Source organism: Neophocaena asiaeorientalis, unplaced genomic scaffold (genome assembly GCF_003031525.2).
Source record: "Neophocaena asiaeorientalis asiaeorientalis breed wild unplaced genomic scaffold, Neophocaena_asiaeorientalis_V1.1 scaffold140, whole genome shotgun sequence".
Taxonomy (NCBI): Eukaryota; Metazoa; Chordata; class Mammalia; order Artiodactyla; family Phocoenidae; genus Neophocaena; species Neophocaena asiaeorientalis.
Window position 1 is genome coordinate 2,223,249 of NW_020173729.1, and position 20,821 is coordinate 2,244,069.

Sequence of the window (20,821 nt, forward strand, 5' to 3'; positions counted from 1 at the left end):
CTCCTTGGATTTATCCTGTATGGGGTTCTCTGTGCTTCCTGGACTTGATTAACTATTTCCTTTCCCATATTAGGGAAGTTTTCAACTGTAATCTCTTGAAGTATTTTCTCCGTCCCTTTCTTTTTCTCCTCTTCTTCTAGGACCCCTATATTTCGAATGTTGGTGTGTTTAATGTTGTTCCACAAGTCTCTGAGACTGTCCTCAATTCTTTTCATTCTTTTTTCTTTATTCTGCTCTGCAGTAGTTATTTCCACTATTTTGTCTTCCAGGTCACTTATCTGTTCTTCTGCCTCAGTTATTCTGCTATTGATTCCTTCTCAAGAATTTTTAGTTTAATTTATTGTGTTGTTCATCATTGTTTGTTTGCTCTTTACTTCTTCTAGGTCCTTGTTAAATGTTTCTTGTATTTTCTCCATTCTTTTTCCAAGAGTTTGAGTCATCTGTACTTTCGCTACTCTGAATTGTTTTTCAGGTAGACTGCCTGTTTCCTCTTCATTTGTTTGGTCTGGTGGGTTTTTGCCTTGCTCCTTCATCTGCTGTGTGTTTCTCTGCCTTGTCATTTTGCTTAACTTACTGTGTTTGGTGTCTCCTTTGCACAGGCTGCAGGTTCATAGTTCCTGTTGTTTTTGGTGTCTGCCCCCAGTGGCTTGTGTAGGCTTCCTGGTGGAGGTGACTAGTGCCTGTGTTCTAGTGGATCAGGCTAGATCTTGTCTTTCTGCTGGGCAGGACTGCCTCCGGTGGTGTGTTTTGGGGGTGTCTGTGACATTATTATGATTTTAGGCAGCCTCTCTGCTTATGGTTGGGGTTGTGTTCCTGTCTTGCTAGTTGTTTGGCATAGGGTGTCCAGCACTGTAGCTTGCTGGTCATTGAGTGGAGCTGGGTTGTAGTGTTGAGATGGAAATCTCTGGGGAGTTTTCACCGTTTGATATTACATGGAGCCGGGATGTCTCTTGCGGACCAATGTCCTGGGTTCGGCTCTCTCACCTCAGAGGCACAGGCCTCACATCCAGCTGGAGCACCAAGATCCTGTCAGCACACGGCTCGGAAATAAAGGGAGAGAGAAAGCAAGAAAAAAATAATAAAATAAAGTTATTAAAATAAAAAATAATTATTAAAAATAAAAAAATTTAAAGTAATAAAAAAAGAAAAAAAAAAAGAAAGAAGAGAGAAGCCAAAACAAATCCACCAATGATAGGAAGCACTAAAAACTGTACTAAAAACAAAAACAAAAAAAATGGACAGACAGAACCCTAGGACAAATGTTAAAAGCAAAGCTATACAGACAAAATCACACAAAGAAGCATACAAATACACACTCACAAAAAAGAGAAAAAGGGATAAAAATATATATATACCATTCCTCCGAAAGTCCACCTCCTCAATTTGGGATGATTCGTTGTCTATTCAGGTATTCCACAGATGCAGGTACATCAAGTTGATTGTGGAGATTTAATCCGCTGCTCCTGAGGCTTCTGGGAGAGATTTCCTTTTCTCTTCTTTGTTCTCACAGCTCCCAGGGGCTCAGCTTTGGATTTGGCCCCACCTCTGCGTGTAGGTCACCTGAGGGCATCTGTTCTTCCCTCAGACAGGACGAGGTTAAAGGACAGCTGGTTTGGGGGCTCTGGTTCTCTCAGCCCTGGGGGAAGGAGGGGTACGGATGCCAGGTGAGCCTGCGGTGGCAGAGGATGGCATGACGTTGCAACAGCCTGAGGCGCGCCATGTGTTCTCCCGGGGAAGTTATCCCTGGATCACGGGACCCTGGCAGTGGCGGGCTACACAGGCTCGCAGGAGGGGAGGTGTGGATAGTGACCTGTGCTTCCACACAGGCTTCTTGGTGGTAGCAGCAGCAGCCTTAGCATCTCCCGCCCGGCTCTGGGGTCCGCGCTGATAGCCGCGGCTCTCACCCGTCTCTGGAGCTCCTTTAAGCGGCGTTCTTAATCCCCTCTCCTCGCACACCCTGAAACAGTGGTCTCTTGCCTCTTAGGCAGGTCCAGACTTTTCCCGGACTCCCTCCCTACTGGCTGTGGCGCACTAGCCCTCTTCAGGCTGTGTTCACGCAGCCAACCCCCACCCTCCCCGGCGGGTGAGCAGACAAGCCTCTCGGGCTGGTGAGTGCCAATCGGCACCGATCATCTGTGCGGGAATCTCTCCGCTTTGCTCTCCGCACCCCTGTTGCTGCGCTTTCCTCCGTGGCTCTGAAGCTTCCCCCTCCGTCTCTGCCAGTGAAGGGGCTTCATAGTGTGTGAAAACTTTTCCTCTTTCAAACTCCCTCCCACTGGTGCAGGTCCCGTCCCTAATCTCTTGTCGCTGTCTTTTCTTTTTTCTTTTGCCCTACCCCGGTACGTAGGGACTTTCTTGCCTTTTGGGAGGTCTGAGGTCTTCTTCCAGTGTTCAGTAGGTGTTCTGTAGGAGTTTTTCCACATGTAGATGTATTTCTGATGTATTTGTGGGGAGGAAGGTGATCTCCACGTCTTACTCTTCTGCCATCTTGAAGGTCTCCCTCACATGTTTCTTTCTGAATTATGGTTTTCTCTGGGTATATGCCCAGTAGTGGGATTGCTGGGTCATATGGTAGTTCTATTTTTAGTTTTTAAAAATTTATTTATTTATGTATTTATTTATTTTTGGCTGTGTTGGGTCTTCGTTTCTGTGCAAGGGCTTTCTCTAGTTGGGGCAAGCGGGGGCCACTCTTCATTGCGGTGCGCGGGCCGCTCCCTATCGCGGCTTCTCTTGTTGTGGAGCACAGGCTCCAGACGCGCAGGCTCAGTAGTTGTGGCTCACGGGCCCAGCTGCTCTGTGGCATGTGGGATCCTCCCAGACCAGGGCTTGAACCCGTGTCCCCTGCATTGGCAGGCAGATTCTCAACCACTGCACCACCAGGGAAGCCCTATTTTTAGTTTCTTAAGAAATCTCCATACTGTTGTACATAGTGGCTATACCAATTTACATTGCCACCAACAGTGTAGGAGGGTTCCCTTTTCACCACACCCTCTCCAGCATTTATCGTTAATAGATTTTTTGATGGTGGCCATTCTGAGTGTTGTGAGATGATATCTCATTGTAGGTTTGATTTGCATTTCTCTAATGATTAGTGATGTTGAGCATCTTTGCATGTGTTTGTTGGCACTCTGTGTATCTTCTTTGGAGAAATGTCTATTTAGGTCTTCTGCCCTTTTTCGATTGGGTTGTTTCTTTTATTTATTTTTGATAATTTGTGTTTGAAGGAATAAAATAGAAGGCTTAGGGCTCCAGCCTCATATATTTAAATATATTAATAGAGATAGTTTGTGACTTTATAAATACCTGGATGCATTTTCTTCTAGCTTTTTAGACTCTTTACAGTACTGCTGTGTGGTGAGGAGTGATGCTGGTGGTTACTTGTAGTCATGATACATTTTCATAGCACGTAACTAGCATTACCTATTTAATAATGTTAGCTACTTAATAATCCATTTAAAACCTGGGCTATAAATCAGAAGTGGCTGCCATCATAAAGGAAGATTTAATAGATGCAAATTTATTATTTTGTACCGTGGTTTTTAACCATTTTTAGATCTTGGAAGTCTTTTGAAAATCTTGTGAAGTCAACTGGATCTTTTCCCCAATTGGGCTCACACATACAAAGTGTTGCAGAAAATTCAGGAGATTTAGAGGATTCCCCTCTCCCCCGCCCCTTTCCCCCAGCCCATTCAAGGATGACCCAATTTTAAACTCATGATTTTGGAGCTCAAATGTATACTTAAAGTGGTCCAGTCATTCAGTCCTTCAACCATTCATTCATGAGCTAGACTCTAGGCATTGTGAGCGGCACTAATTTTTAACTCTCCTGACGGTAATAATCTTGTTCAAATTCAAGAGTGCATTTTCATCTTGAAATTAAAAGCATAACTCACATACTGCATGTCGATACCTTATGCTTTTTATGGATTTAGGACTAATTTGGTGTGTCCCAAGAGGATAAACAGCAACTACTGAGTTTTATCCATATTTCTCTTGCTTTAATACAGCTTTTCTTAATTTCCCTTTAGTTATCCATTTTCATTCTTATCTTTGTAATTAGTCACACCGTTATAGTCACATCATCTTTCCCCCTAAATCTTTATTTCTGACATTTCTTTGTGCTTCAATATAGCAATCATCTTCAGTGCTACACAGTGTTCTACTAAATAGATGTACGTCTCTAATGTTGGACATAAAGGTTATTTCCAGTTTTACACTCTTTGGAGAATGTTGCAAATGACTGCTTTAAGTAGTTTTTTCAGTCTTAGATTAGTTTCTTAGGATAGATTCTCAAGGATGAGAGCAATGGTTCATTCATTCATGACATTTTTTTTTTTTTTTTTTCATTCATGACATTTTTATTAAGCACCTGTTATGTGCTAGGCAGGGTCAAAGGCCTGGCCTTTTCCATGACACTTGATTTGCTTTGACATTCTTTCCATTTGTGATAGGGAACTACTTAACCAGTTGAGTTGACTATTCATTGTCCAGCCTAATAGATCCTTGCTTCCTCATTACTCATGGTGAATGTTTAGTAGTACACTAAATGTTTAGAAGGATACGAAAGCGTTGTAAGGAAGGCAGATCTGAAGATATGGCAGTGTGTGGCTAAGTGAGATGTACATGCCTTTAGAACTATTTGCTGTTTGGATTATTTACACAATTCAACATTCTTTTGATGTGATGATAATTGAGAGATGAAGCTTTGACCAAAAGAGAGGTTTAGAACACTGTGCAGAGTTAAACATCTTAGGTTAGATAATCACTAAATCACTCAAAAATTTAAATTTGGTTAAAGGAAAACCAAAACATACAGTTTTATTATATATCCAAACCTTTATTTTTTGAACATTTATTGGATGCCGCATATGTGCCAAGAAAACAAATGTGAATATGACATTGCATATTCCTAATTAGTGGGAAGAGGCATATATGTAAACAAATACTTGCTGCAGCCCATGATGGGCACCATAAGAGTGTTAATGTGTCAGAGAGTTCAGAGGAACAGAAGTTTGTGTCCTTTTACCCAGATTTTTTTTTTTTTTTTGCGGTACACGGGCCTCTCACTGTTGTGGCCTCTCCTGTTGCGGAGCACAGGCTCCGGACGCGCAGGCTCAGCGGCCATGGCTCACGGGCCCAGCCGCTCTGCGGCATGTGGGATCTTCCCGGATCAGGGCACGATTTTTGCTCTTTTGATTACAGTATGACTGGCTGGTTGAAGAGAAGTCATTGGTTGATGATTATTTGAAAAGTCATCAGTTTCTTTGTAAACATAATTTTTAATAATCATTGGAAGGAACCAAAGTAAAATAATATAAATGTGCATGCTGTAATTAGCCATAGCAAAAATGTTCTAATATGATAATTTTTTTTTTCAGTCATCTAAGCTAAAGGAGAGCAAAAGAGGTAGTCTGCCCACTTTTCTAGAACACTATAGTGGAGCCTGACAGCCTGGGTTCAGTCATAGCTGCTGGTTACTAATGGTTACCTCAGATCTCCACATCCATGCTTCTAGTTCCTCAGCGGTAAATTGGGGAATGACAGTACCCACTTCAGTGCTGCTCTGTGCTCATCTTAGTCCACCTCAGAACAACATTTGCTGCTGTTGTCCTCTTTTTCCTTCTTAAGACACTCTTCTCTCCTAGCTCCTAAGACCCCCCCTACTCTACTGTTTTCTTCTCCTACCTCCTACTCCTTTTCATTTGCCTATTTTGGCCTTTTTTTTTTTTTTCCTGTCTGGTTTCTAAATGTTGGATGCCTCAGGGTCCTTTCCCTTCTTTCTATTCATTCCTTTCCAAGGAGATCCCTTAGTCCCATGGCTTTAAATATCATCTACACGCTGTTGAGTCCCTGTATGTCTCCAGTCCTGACCTGTCCAGCTCTGAGGTACAGATTCATGTGTCTGATTGGCTCCTGGATATTGCTCCTTTAACATATTTCTAACTGGATCTCTGGATCTCCCCACCAAGGCAAGGAAACAAAGAAAACTTCCCTTTCCCAGTCATCTCCATCTTTGGTAAATGACCTTATATCTGTGACTCATCCTTGAATCTTTCCTTTCGTTCACCCCATACATCCAAGCCAGCAGCAAATACTACCTCCAGAATATATTTTGAATCATTCTATTTCTGTCTTCTCTGCTAGCCATCATCATGTCTTGCCACTTCCACAGACTTCTAACTTGTCCCCTTCCTGTCTGTTCTATACATAGCTGCCAGAGTGATTTTTTTTTTTAAAGTAAAAATCAAACCATGTCACTTCCCTGTTTAGATCCACTGGTGTCTTCCCATTGAGCTTAGAATAAAATCAAATCTTATTTCCAGAGCTTACACATCTGGGTTTAATTTCCATATCTAGAAAATAGGGATAATCATGACTTTACCTAGAATATGAACTCCTGGAAGGCACAGATTTTTCTCTGCTTTGTTCATTGCTATTGTCCCAGTGCCCAGAACAGTGTGTACACATAATGGGCACTTAATAATTATTTGTTGAATGAGTAAACACATTCAGATTATATGGGCCTCCAGAAGCCTTTCTTTTTCCCTCTTTCAGAGCAACATATCATAGCTTCGTATTTTCTACTTTATACAGAAAGTCCAGCAAAGGCTTCTGGTGCAATCTCTCCCCCCCATGCCTCCTTTTTTTTTTCCTGGCCCACAGCGGCGGCTTGCAGGATCTTAGTTCCCCAACCAGGGATTGAACCCGGGCCCTCCTCAGTGAAAGCTCAGAGTCCTAACCACTGGACCGCCAGGGAATTCCCTCCCCACCCCTGTTTTATTTTTTAGATCTGAGGATACATTTGGGTCATTAGGAGAGGATAGATAAGTAATAGAACAAGAAACAGAATAGAAATTGGAAGGAACCCTGGGTAGGTTACTGCAAAATAGTAGCAACAGCATTTTAAAAATAAGCATTTTACTATAGAAATCTTGGAATATATGCAGAAATAGTAGAATAGTGTAATGAATCCTCGTCTCTTCATAGCCCAGTTTCAACAGTTATCAACTCATGGCCATTCTTTGAGCATCCAGGATTTAATCTGGAAATTTCCCATGGTAAAGAAATACCTGGTCTGTAGAAATTTGTATTACAGATGTATCTTACCCTGGGCATTGTTACTATTTTGTAAACCAACTGAGAACAGATTAGGTATGATTTTAAGAACTTCAGTTTCTGAAATATCTTTTCTGATTTGCTTTTTGTAGATGCCTGAAATTTTACTATTAGTATAACTAAATTTGCAAATCATGAATAAGCCTGAGAAGGGAAATACATGAAGCCCATTAACAGTTATTTATATTTTAGTGTAAACTGATTAATTAGGAGCATGCTTGACTGATAAGTAACGAAGCACAAGCTTTGATAGGAGGCATAAGATCACAGGGACCTGGGTGGGGGAGGCCTTATAAGGACTCCAAGTACTGGTCAAGAGGGTGCTGCTCTGCTATTTTCCATCTTTTCCTGGAGGTGGTTCTGGCCTCAAAGCCTATAGAAAGAGTTCTCCTTCCAGTCTGGTGGTGTTCCTGTCATCTGTCGTCTGGGTTCCCTTCTGCTGGCTGCAAAGACCTTGTGTAAGGCTGCTGAGGAGGTGATTCCATTCCAGCTAACTCTGCCGCTTGTTTATTTTTAGGTGTCTTGCAATATATTCAGAACTCTCCCTCCTAGTGACAGCAATGAATTTGATCCAGAAGAAGATGAACCTACCCTTGAGGCATCGTGGCCACACTTACAGGTACTTTGAACTACTATTTGTTATAAAAGAAAGATCCATTAACTCATTAGCTGATTAGCATGGGAATTCCTTGAAGGCCTTATTCACCAAGAAATCAAATTAGAGTACATTACTGGAAAGCTAGAGAATGCTTTTTATGTTTCTTACTGTTGATAATTAGGATGCCAAAAGAATAAAATAATAAGCATTATAATGCTTTAGGGTGGGCCCTCCTGGGTTGCATGCTCAGCCAGCTGTTTTTATTAGAGCTTCTGTGTGATCCTTCCTGCTGGAGGCTCAAACAAGAACAGCTATTTTCACATTAATATTAGTTAGATGTGATTAGGTCACAGAGTACATACCTCATTTTCAGCAGTTAGGTACCCGGGGGACTTTGAATGCCTGTCTTCAAGATAACCACGAATGTGTTTCTTTAGCCTGGAAGGGCAAGATCAAATTGCAATAGCTATTTCACAGTGTTGTAAGGAAGAGCAATAGCTGAGAAAAATCTTGTGCAAAGGCCGATTTTGCACTCTTGCACTGAGAAGGCCATGTTTTCCAGTCATCCTCATGTGCCAGGACAGATTAGGACCCACCCCTGCATCTCCTTTCCCAGCACCAGGCCCATGTATCGTCTTTACTTATCCATACCAGACCTCTTCCATCCTCCTTTCCTGGCTGCCTTCTTTCAAGGCCAGCATTTCTCAAATGAGTAGAACAAGGAAATGTGAGTGTAATGAACCTCAAAGCCATTTTTCCATTCAGTTAGAATGTCCTCAGAGGCTGGGTGACAGCTAGTGAGGAGGGAAGGGATGGTAGAGAAGGAATATGACCTTGTCCATTTTCACCCTAAGGCAGAAGTCACTGCATCTTTGTAGAAGTGTGCTCACAGTTACTAGTTGACTTTCTGAAGGGCAGAAAACTATGCAGCAGGGAGATAAGGCCTAGAGATATTCTAAGGGTTTATTTTTTCCCCCACTTCAGAATTATTGACATAAATTTGCAGCTTTCCCTGTCCTGCTTTGGAAGCTCAAGGTTGCTGCAGATATACATGTAATGCTCTTTCCCCTAGTTATGTGGAGAGCTTTCAGGGGCTGTGTTTTCTCAACTCTTACCTAGGCATGTAATACATATGTATTCCTGCTACCAATGCCAAAATACAGAGTAAATTAGTTAAAACATTGTAGTTGATTTACTATCTTAGATGCTTGATTTTTTAAATAAGGTGCCAGACATACTATCTGTAATCTAAGAAATTTGCAAAACTACTTGTGCTTTTCATGGTGTATCCCAGATTATGACAAAAGATCCAAAAAGAAAACAAAAAATGGAATTACTGTTTTGAATGGATGGACTTTTTGTCATGTCTTATTCTTGATGCTTGGCACCAGTTCAGAGAAGTGCAGTATAGTCTGGAAGAAATTTAAAAAACAAAGCAAACAAAAAAGATACTTTTCTCAGAAAAGTCCTGCATCTTGTGGTTGAAAAGACAGGGAAGGAGATGTCTTCAAAGCTTCAACTTGTTGTCTTGTCTACATCCTGAAGAAGAGAGAGTAGAGCAGTCTTGCCATTTGCAGGAGCTTTTTGAATACTCTAAATCATGATCGCCATAGATATAAATTTCTCCTAAAGTATGATAAACTTTATCATACTCAATATTTAACTCAGTATTTCAGTTAATCCTTGCTAAGCTTAATGACTCTATAAAATATGGGTCTAAATTAATTTCTAAAGCTATTAAGCAGAATTCTGCCACCAAAAATCTTGAGCTTACACTGTGTCTTTACTACAGGAACATTAACCATTAGTTCATCTGCAATGCTTATAACCAAAGCAACAGTGAGGAGTGATGCTGAGACCTGTACCCTTAATGGATCTGAAGTCACAAACTGTGTTCCAAAACAGGCTGGTTTCATCTGTGTTGACATCTTGTTTCAGCCTGTAGTCCTCTCTCCCCTTCTTTAGCTCAGGGGGAAACATGACATAGGCTGGATCAGGTAAAGAAGCCTGTAAGAGAAAAGAATGAATATATGTATATGTATAACAATCACTTTGCTGTACACCTGAAACTAACATAACATTATAAATCAACTATACTCCAATAAAATTAAATTAATTGAAAAAAAAAGAAATCTACTCTTAAAATTCACAAATAAACCTTCATTCATAGCAAAGGCCAAGTCAGAAGGCACTATCTTTTGCTTTATGGAAGTATTTGTACTGGCTCCTGACTTGTCTCACGAATTCTGTGTTTTCTTTGTATATTCTGACTCCACAAATCAGTCACCTTTCCATTTTCACTAATAAGTGGTTTTAGTACTGGCAAGAGCCCTCGTTGAATGTTTAAGAAAACTTCTTTTCTGTTCGTGATAGGTCGTTCATGTCGTGGTGACCCATCACTAAATTCAACATTTTACTTTATGATTGATCCAACAATCGATTTTTCCAGACCCAAACAGCACTTTCTTCAGCCTTTTCACTTTTTCTTAACTCCAGCGTTAGCAGTGTGCTGCTGATTCTGGCCCACATTTTGCAAGGAAGCACGGTGTTTATTACCACATCTCTGACAATAGCAGAGAACAACAAAATCACATTATGGTTGTTGGGTGGTTGGCTAGGCTTCTTGCCTCACTGTCTGCTCCTGCACACTCTGATTTTAACTGTGGCTCGTATAGAATTACTCATTACAACAAATCATGGATCTTTGAGGATATTTAAAAATAAGAAAAAGTATTAAATCTACAAATTTTTAGTTCACATATGTCAAAAGATCTACTGTATGTGTGTCATTTGATCTTTTCTATTATCTGTGTTGGTATCTTTTAAACTGGTATCCCATGGTTACCATGGTTATTTTTTGCGTATTTTTTGAAATTGGGTCTGTTTTTCTAGTAGAATACGATTTTGTAGGACTTCCATTTACAATTAAGGGATTGTTTTTAATGCTTTACACTGGAGACTGAAAAACCAGAATACTAAAGTCTTTCTACTCGTGTTCCTTGAAGAATTCACTTATGTGACCTTGAAAAGTAATTTATCCTCTGCAGTCCCTAGTCTTTCCCTTTAGAAACTCAAGGGAGATTTTTGATTCTGAGGTAAAATCTGTCTCTTAAAGTAGAGAGCATTTATGCTTATTAATTAATATGTCTGAAGTGTTTCCATCAAATTTTTAAAACCATAACTGCTTTCAAGGGACTAGAGGGGAGAGGACATTTTGCCAATCCTACTGGAAAGCCCTGCTTGCCCACAAGTCAGGCCTGGAAGATGAGAATCTCTCCACTTTGTAGGAATCAAAAGAGAGATGAAACCCCTGTTTATGGGTTATTTGAACAAGGCTGATGTTCTGTTTGTAAAACCAAGAGTTGAAAGATTAGTTTATTGGAAAAAGAACAATCCTTCTAAGGGGTGTTTGAACTCAGGCATTATTATGACTAGAAGTACAACTTGGCAATGTTCAGATCACTGGGAAAGAAGTTTCTTCTGAATTCAGAGAGAAAAACATAGTTTTATAAAGAAGTAAAATCCTAATGTGAATACCTAATATTAAGTGTTAGAGTCTGAAGTCACAAGGTCACTGTGTGACACATTTAGGTTAGTGGTATCTGTAAACCCTTAGGGGGGACCTGAGACCTAATTGTCAGTGGCCTGCAAGGTCAAAAGTAGTTTTATAATAATACTGTATTATTTGCTCCTTTCACTGTGTTGACATTTGCACTAATATTTGTAAAAGCAGTGGTGGTTGAAATTGCTGTTGTGTTAGCACAAATGAGGCAGTTGTGCCCAACTGGTCTAGTAGTCATATCCTTCACTGCCATGCACTTACAATTTAAAAAAAAAAAAAAGCCAATTTCAATCAAGAATGTCCTTGAAGAAGCAGCAAAAATTATTAATTTTATTAAATCTTGACCTTTGAGTACACATTAAAGATAATATTCTTCATGATGAAATGGGAAGTATGCATAAAGCACATCTGCTGCATGCTGCATAGTTGTCTTGTGCTAAAACATTTGTGTGATTGTTTGAGCTGCAAGCTAAACTAGCTGTTTTTTCATGAACTGTCGTTTTTACTTGAAAGAATACCTGACAAACTATGGTTGTTCTGACTTGGGTATTTGGTGGATGTTTTCTCTAAAACAAACGAACAATTGTTTTACTACTGATAAAATTAAAGCATTGAAGAAAAATTTAGAATTAGAATTTTGAAAAGCTGTATCTTTCCTTTATCTGTTACCTTGAGCTTTACAGCTCCCCAAAGCTTAAAGCCTTTTTTTAAATAAAGTTAGAGATATTAAGGAATGTGACTTTTATTGATACTATGTATGTATGTAATGAAATGGGTCAACATTTGAAAAATCTCCATAACTCAGTGAACCAATATTTTCCAGTTGGCCAATGAATGACGTTAGGCAGTCATGCATGGGTAAAGATCATCCAAAGTGCAAGAGAGATGATTGGGATTTAGTTTAATGGTATGAAAAATTCATTGATACAGTTTCAGATTCTACAACTGCAACTTTTCTTCAAGAAATGACTGTCAAGTTCTGGTGTAGTATCAAAGAAAAGTATCCACAATTATGTGAAGAAACTATGAACATACTCTCCCTTTTTCATACTAGTAGATTTGTGTGAAGCTTGATTTTCTTTATATACTTTAACCAAAACAGTATATTACGACAGCTTGAATATGGAGACAGATAAGATTCTGTCTTTTCTTTTTTTTTTTTTTGCGGTAGGCGGGCCTCTCACTGTTGCGGCCTCTCCCGTTGCGGAGCACAGGCTCCGGACGCGCAGGTCAGCGGCCATGGCTCACGGGCCCAGCCGCTCCGCGGCATGTGGGATCCTCCCGGACCGGGGCACGAACCCGTGTCCCCTGCATCGGCAGGCGGACTCTCAACCACTGCGCCCCCAGGGAAGCCCAAGATTCTGTCTTTTCATATGCTGTTAAAGAGATTTACAAAAATAAAAAAGTGCTTCTCTTCCTAGTAACTTTTTTGGAAAATAAATTTGTTTTTCACAAAAATGTTAGTTATGTTAACATGTGATATATTTTATTGTTCTAAAATAATAAATATATTAAATTTTCTCAATTTTTATTTCTACTTTCATATATATATATCTCATGTAAACAGAAAGCTTTTTTGAGTCTTCAATAATTTTTCAGTGTAAAGGAGTGAGACTAAAAAGTTTGAGAATGCTGTTTTAGGCAATAATGACAGTAATGACAGTGGTGATATGTGTTAATCACTGTGCAGAGGGCAATATATCTATAAAAAATCACATTAATCTCAGGGATTATCGTCCCCATTATACAGTTGAAGCAAAAGACTTTTAGAGAAATTAACTTGCCTAGGGTCACACAGTTAGTAAGGGGTAGAGCTAGGCTTTCAACCCAGTGTCTACCTGTCTCTTGAAAGTCCTGGTTTTGATATACTGTTGTATACTACACCAGGATGTAATGTATACTTTAACATAGATTTATTTTGCAAAGAGCATAAACAGTGATCCCCCACGGTTTATTAAAACGGTTATTTGAGGTTGACTCTGCAGATGAGAGTATTCTTACTCTTTGCAGATGAGAAGATCCTGATACACCATCATATATTGCTCAGAGGAGTGTAAATTGCCATAAACTCTCTATAAGGAAATTGGTAATGAATGTTGAAAATCCTGACGTGTTTGGATATCTTTTGATCTAACAATTCTACTTTTAGAATTATTTCCTCATGAAATAATTGAACACGTGCACACTGATGCATGTTATATAATGTACATTCTGGCATAATTTAATAGAGAAGTAATTTAAAAACTACTTAAGTGTCTAAGCATAGGATATTGGTTAAATTAATTATGAGTATTGGAATTATTCATTATAAATATGTATAATGGACTGCTTGTAGCTTGAGAATGATGGCTTAGATATTGTTGGCATAAATTGTCCACAATATATTGTTTAGATGGTAAAAGTTTTAAAACTATATTATATATATATATATTTATAGTACATTGGTATATTGTAGAAGTATAGAGAAAAATTGGGAGTTTTATACATTAAAGTGTTAACAGTGGTTAACTCTTAATGGTGAGATTATGGGAGATTTTTATTTGCTCTCTTTGGCTGTGTTTCCAGATTTTACATTTAAAAAGTTAAAAATCACAACAGCAGCTGTGAGCTACAAGAAAGGCTGGCACTGCTAGTTGAATGATATTAAAACCTACTAAACCCCTTGTCAATTTTAGTATTAGAGCTTTTTAAGGTTTTTGATACTATTCTCAGTGAATTATATTTTGAAATTAACGATAACCTATTTGTTGCAGCTTGTATATGAGTTTTTCATACGATTTTTGGAAAGCCAAGAATTCCAACCCAGCATTGCCAAAAAATACATAGATCAGAAATTTGTATTACAGGTAAGCACACTGTTGTGGTTGCATGTATTTGTTTTTCAGTTGATAACACTTTATCTCATTTTCTCTTGATGTTTGTTAACAAAATCTTACAGTGACAGTTATATCACCCTGTAAACAAATATATACACATAAGCTATTTTTCATTATTGCCCATTAAAAGGAATAGGTACCTCTTTAATTTATTGTGCTGGAAATTAATTACATTTTAAACAACAAGGAATGCTAATGCCTAAATCCCTGCAGTTTTCTTTCTTAAAGTTTAATTATAAAGGAATTTCATTTGTATAACCCTAGTTTGTGTGAATCCTTATGTAAGCTTGAAGACTTTTATTTGCATAAGGGCTTTAAACTATTTCATTCATCTGTTAAAACTGAGTAGGCATGGTCTAGAGCATAGGTAAGTTTTAATAAATAATCAAAGTCAGGGTACTGGTGAGCTTCCACAACTAGGAAGTAGCACAGCTTAACACCTTAAGATTCCCTTGAAGAGATTAACTCTTACCTATCTGTTTGGAACTTTTCTTGATTTGTCATTTTACGTTTTATAACTGTAAATCATATATTTTTACCCCGGAATTGGGTACTTTCATGGCCCTGAATATTTAGGTAGTATCTCCTTGCTCTTGTTAACATTCATCTATAAAAAATTCATACTTGAGCCAACTGATGTATGGATTGTTGTAACTCCTTTCTAAGTGATTAATGAGATGCCTTATGTGGAAAAGAATAAATATCTCCTAGTGAGCCAATATGCAAAACTTCAAATTTAAAGCATTACTTTGGAGAAAACTGATCTCCTATGCCTTACTTGGATAAAGGTCGATAACTTCAGTGATGACCTCATTCCCTAAATTAATACATTTAGAATTCTGGACATACTAGGTTGAGAAGCCTTGGAAAAGTGCGATTTGATATATAGCTAGAGAGGTAGTAGATAAATAGGTAGATTCATGGATCACTGGGAAATAGATGGATCCAGACCCTTATCCCAAGTAGGTAAAATGCATTTCAGGCAAAACAAAAGCAGGACATAACAGGTCTGTGTTTGTATTGGAAAGTCCTTGCATTTCTGTAGCACTGTATAGTTGTCAGACCACCTTTACATGCATTATTTAATTTGATTTATACAGCGATCTAGAGGAGACATGGCTAAGTTTTGTGCCCATTTTATAGATGAATAAATCTGATGTCTAGAAAAGTTATCCAGGTTTCCCCAGCACATTTCCTATTCTGGTTTTCTGTCCATTAAACCATGATGCCTCATTGTGATTCCCTTTACCATAACTCGGAATGACTTCGACACAGGAGTAGCCCCCGTCTCTCAACACTGATGAAAAACAAGGTTCTCTTACATTTATGGTAAATTAAAGTGCCCGAGAGGATCGGATAATGATTCAACAGTAGACACTGTGTTTAGTTGACACGGAAACAGTAAATCCCGCAAAGGGCCCAGTCAGTGTGCTCTCCGTGGTTGATGGGTACTGATAAAGCTCCTAAAATTAAAACAACAGAGAAACCCATACTTGGAAGGGACATTTTGGGTTGTCTCTTCTAGCTCTTTATGCCGTGAATCAGTTTTCTTTGAGACCCTGATGAGGGGTGACCTCTCCTTGCCCTTTTTCAGTGAGAAAGGGCCACATACTCAGGTAGATTGTTCCATTTTTGTTAGAAAGTTATTTTTTATGTTGAATCTCCTTATACCTGATACCTTTTGGCCTTATTTCTTCAGAAGAGTTCCTTAGTAAATCACTAGCCCAGGCATAACCTTTCAGGTCTTAGAACACAGCTTTTATATTTACCTCTTGCCTCTTTTTCTCTAAAACAGCAGTTACAACTCAAATGCCTATAGGCTCACTTATAATAGTCTGGTGGCCAGATGTCAGACAATAGGAGGCAGACCAGCTCCTACTGAAGGGAGCTTTGACAATACCTCTTTTTTCAGTATTGCCAGACATTTTTTTTTTTTCCCCAAGAGAAATTTTTTTCTCCCAAATTCAGTTTTTTTGTGAAATTTTCTGATAGTTTTAAAATCCTGTTCAGAATGAATTAAAACCATCTGCCTTCTGGATCTAGCCTACCAGCTGTCAGTGTGTGTTCTCTGCTGTAGACTGAGTCCTTAGTTCTGTCAACCCTGTCTCATTTGTCAGTTTTTGGTCTTCAACATGTGTCCATTTGTCTTCAAGGATGACATCTATGTCTGAACACAGTGCCCTGACCCTGGTCAATCCAATGCAGCTTAGAGTTGGGGGTCTCCATTCCCTTGTCTGGATGCTGGGCTTCTTAAAGGGGAAGTCTCATTAGCTCTTCTTGCTGTTCCATGACACTGCTAATTTAGGTTAATAAGCTTGTGGTCTTAACTGACTTCTAATTTAGTTTTACACATGTTGTCATAAACCCGTTTTCGTTTTCCCTTGTTCATTTTACAGTTTGCTTTTTTATCTAGGTGTAGGATCTGACACGTATTCCTATGGAATATCTTATCTCCCCAGCCTTCTGAAGTCTTTCTGGATCTTGATTCTGTCGTCCACCTTATTCACTGTGCCTTCCAATCACATCTGTGATTACTAGCGATTGGTCTCATTGAAGCCATTGATTAAAATTGTTAAACTAGCCAGGACTCAGGATAGAGGCCTGTGGCATGCCTTTAGCAACTTCCCTTTATTTTAGCACAGATTCACTAATAACAGTGTTTGGATTCCCTCCTGGAGCTGGTTAGAAATTTACCCTAGGATGGGGGCTTCCCTGGTGGCACTGTGGTTAAGAATCCGCCTGCCAATGCAGGGGACACGGGTTCGAGCCCTGGTCCAGGAGGATTTCACATGCTGCGGAGCAACTAAGCCCATGCACCACAACTACTGAGCCTGCACTCTGGAGCCCACGAGCCACAACTGCTGAGCCCACGTGCCACAACTACTGAAGCCCGCGCACCTAGAGCCTGTGCTCTGCAACAAGAGAAGCCACCGCAATGAGAAGCCCGTGCAGCACAATGAAGAGTAGCCCCCCCCGGCCCCTGCTCACAGCAACTAGAGAAAGCCTGTGCCCAGCAACGAAGACCCAACACAGCCAAAAATTAAATAAATAAATAAATAATTTTTTTAAAAAAAGTATCTTTAAAAAAAAAAAGAAAAAGAAATTTACCCTAGGATGTCCTCATCTTTGCATTTAAAATTTTTGTTTATAAGGAGAGTGTAGAGACTTCATCAGATGTGATGGTAGAAGCAAGGACTTTATGTTTACAGCATTCCCCTCCTCCATGGGCCTTGGAACTTTATAATAAAAGGAATGCCAGAATTCCCTGGCTCTCCAGTGGTTAGGACTCTGCACTCTCACTGCCAAGGGCCTGGGTTCGATCCCTTGTCAGGGAACCAAGATCCCTCAAGCTGCGGGCACAGCCGAAAAGAATATTAATAATAAATAAAAAGAAAAAGAAATAAAAAGGAACGCCATTCGTCTGCCACGGGGCATTAGTGAACTTCTGGGGCTCCTATTGGTTTACTGGTAATGTTGCCCTAAGTACTTGCAAATCATGGCATTGATCATCTGTCCCCAAGTTTTGTGAGAGACAAGTAATAAAGTATAAATAGTGAAGTTCATCTACTTATGCTTTATATTTTCAGTCCCTGCCTCATTTTTTCAACTTTTTTGCCTTTATCTTCCCTCTGCTGGGTCTGTTGATGAACTCAGCCTTTAGACCAGGGCTCACCTCAGTGCCTGCATCAGTTATGAAAGGGTCAGGCAGGGTATTGGAGGAATTAACGTCACCGCTGAGTGGTACTTGAATGTAATCACGTGACTAGCCAGTGTACTAATTTTCACGATGGGGTAAGCTCTGGTTGCCTATCAGCTGCCATCTTCCAAATTACCCTGTTCATTCATGTTCGTAACCTGTAAAGTTGGCCTCTTATTCCTTTTCCTTCCCTAAGTTTGCCCCAACACCTCCTAGGAGTGGGGACTCAATCCCCTGCCTGCTTCTCCTAAGCTTCCTTCCTCAAGAGTTTTGGTCCCAACTTGAGACCTGATGGCAATGGGTGAGCCTTTTGGAGCTTGAGCATTATTGCTGAGATTCTATCCTGTTATCCCCCATCCCACCCTACCGTCCTCTTCCTCTGACCACCATGCCTTAACTGTCCTTGAGCTGGCAGGTCCTTCATATGTCTGTACCGTCTAGTCAGCTCATTCATTTTGCATACCCTCAGTTTTCCCTCTTTTTTCTCTACCGCATGGACTCCCAAGGTGCTACCTGGTCCTAGCCTGGTTTTCTTGTGCCGTGGGAACCCTCATACTTTTCCCTATTGCAAATCAGGATGACATTCACCTTATTCCTTTTCTTTGAGCAGATTTCTTATTCTCTGTGGATTCTCAAAGGTCTCAAAAAGAGTTTTCAACTCAGAACTCTTTTATTTAGTAAGACATAATTTATTCTAGCCACAAGATTTACACTTACTTTCTGTAGCAGCTAGCTGTATTCTTTACAGTCTGTTCTGACTCTGATTCCTGCATCCCCAAAAGCAAAATAAGAATTGGGCTATTTTGGGCTTCCCTGGTGGCGCAGTGGTTGAGAGTCGGCCTGCCGATGCAGGGGACGCGGGTTCGTGCCCCGGTCCAGGAAGATCCCACGTGCCGCGGAGCGGCTGGGCCCGTGAGCCATGGCCGCTGAGCCTGCGCGTCCGGAGCCTGTGCTCCGCAACAGGAGAGGCCACAACTGTGAGAGGCCCGTGTACCCCCCCCAAAAAAAAAAAAAGAATTGGGCTATTTTAACAGGATGTAGTGAAGAGAAACTTAGAAGGCTCTGGATTGGAATCCTTACTCCCCTATGTACTCTAAGTATATTTTAGGAGCTAAGAATATGAGCTGTGGGATAAGAAGAAACTGCATTCAAACCCTGGCTTTTCTGCTTACTTGCAATGTGACTTTCAACAAGTTAATACACTTGCTACCAAGCACGAGTTTCCTCATTCATGACATGGGGATAACAGAATAAGTGAGATACTGTTCATAAAATAAGATATACCCCCAAAGTGACAACTGTTAAATCTTCTTAATTGAATTGGCACTATGGATACAAACACAGGCTCCCTACCTTCAGTCTTAAACAGGTACTGAAAACTTGGGCAGATAATTGACTATTCTGAACCTCAGTGTTTTCTTCTATAAAATGACAATAACAGTCATCTTTCTTACAAGTTACAAAAAAATAGGCTGTTATGATGATAAAATAATATGACTTGTATAAATGTCTGCTGGTAGCATATATGGGGCCTAATAGTTGCTCATTAAATATCAATTCCTCTTTTCACATCCTTTTATTACCTGTCCACATTGGTAGGATGTCTTATTTTTCTTGATTCCAATATTAGTTTTAAAACTTCCACCTTTTGAAACAAAATTTTAAAATTTATGTGAAACTTACAATAACAATTTTGCAAAGAAGGCTTGAATAAATGCAGAAATGTAACGTAATCCTATGTGGGAAGACTTGCCATCATAAAAATGCCCATAGAGTCTCCAAATTAATCTGTACATTTAGTGCAATTCTAATTAAAATTTCAGTAGTTTTTCTATTTGAAAACTTCAGAGTTCATGAAATAAAACAGTTTTTGAAAAAGAAAACTAGTGATACTTTATTAGACATTAAAACATACTGTAAAGGTACATTAATTAAAACAGCATGGTATGGGTACAGGAGACTGGAACATAGTAGAGGCTTGGGTGGAAAAGACCCTTTTTAGTATGCTATAAAACTCATAAAAAATATATGAATAAATAGATAAGATAGATACCTGCCTACATACATATATATTAAATTGGTATAATGCTCTGAAGAGGAGATCTGATAGAATTCTATTGACTTAGATTGTGACTGAGCAATTCCGTGAGAAGTAGATGTGTATACCAAGCAATATGTACAAGGATATTGAATGTATCATTGTTAATGATTATTAGAAAATTGGAAACAATTTAAAAGGTCTTCAGTAGGGGTTGGTTGAATAAACTGTGGACATTCATTTAAGGAAATATTCATTAGTCTATAAAAAGAATGAGATAGAGCTACACATGATCTGTTTTTAAGTGAAACATGCACATTATGGAACAGTATGATATTTTGAACCTGAGTCTGTTATTTTAGGGAAAAGGAATGTTTGTCTCTGCACTAAAAATTTTGGAAGGAGATACACCACGTTTTTATTAATTGTCTGGTGGGGTGTAAGATTATGTGTGATGATCTTTACTTTCTAATTTCTAGTTTTTGCATTTAAATAGTGAACATGTATGTTATAATCAATAAGAATAGTCAAAATATTTCAATTACAGCTACATTCTCATTTTGTTGCCTTGCATTTTTGTAAAACTCAGCTGATTCTGTTCATTAATCTTCCCAAGACTATGTTTTATAAGACTATGCCATTCTTTTATATTTAACACTTTTTTGTATTTCCTTCCTTTTATCATTTGTGCATGTCCTTTTAAGGTCTGAAGCTCAGTGGCAAGCTTCCTGTGTTGCCTCAAGTGCCTCTTTCAATACCTCTCGTTTTAATTCCTCAGCAGGAAGCAATATAGATTAGTGGTTAAGTATATAGACTGGTTTGGATTCAGACTCTACCATTTTTTAGTGCATGACCTTGGGCAAGTTATATAACTGCTGTATGACTCAGTTTCCTCATCTGGAAAGTAGATGCAAAATATCCATTATATGATAGT

The 20,821-nt window shown here is 39.3% G+C and overlaps 1 protein-coding gene across 3 annotated transcripts in view; it reads left to right on the plus strand.

Moving 5' to 3' along the window:
* The window catches only part of PPP2R5E (protein phosphatase 2 regulatory subunit B'epsilon), a 148,499-nt gene that overhangs the window by 97,720 nt on the left and 29,958 nt on the right, over positions 1-20,821 (plus strand). For all 3 annotated transcript variants that reach the window (XM_024750805.1, XM_024750807.1, XM_024750806.1), the window contains exons 4-5: positions 7,634-7,735; positions 14,030-14,122. In XM_024750805.1, the coding sequence (XP_024606573.1) occupies positions 7,634-7,735; positions 14,030-14,122 (195 nt within the window). The remainder of the gene's footprint in view (positions 1-7,633; positions 7,736-14,029; positions 14,123-20,821) is intronic.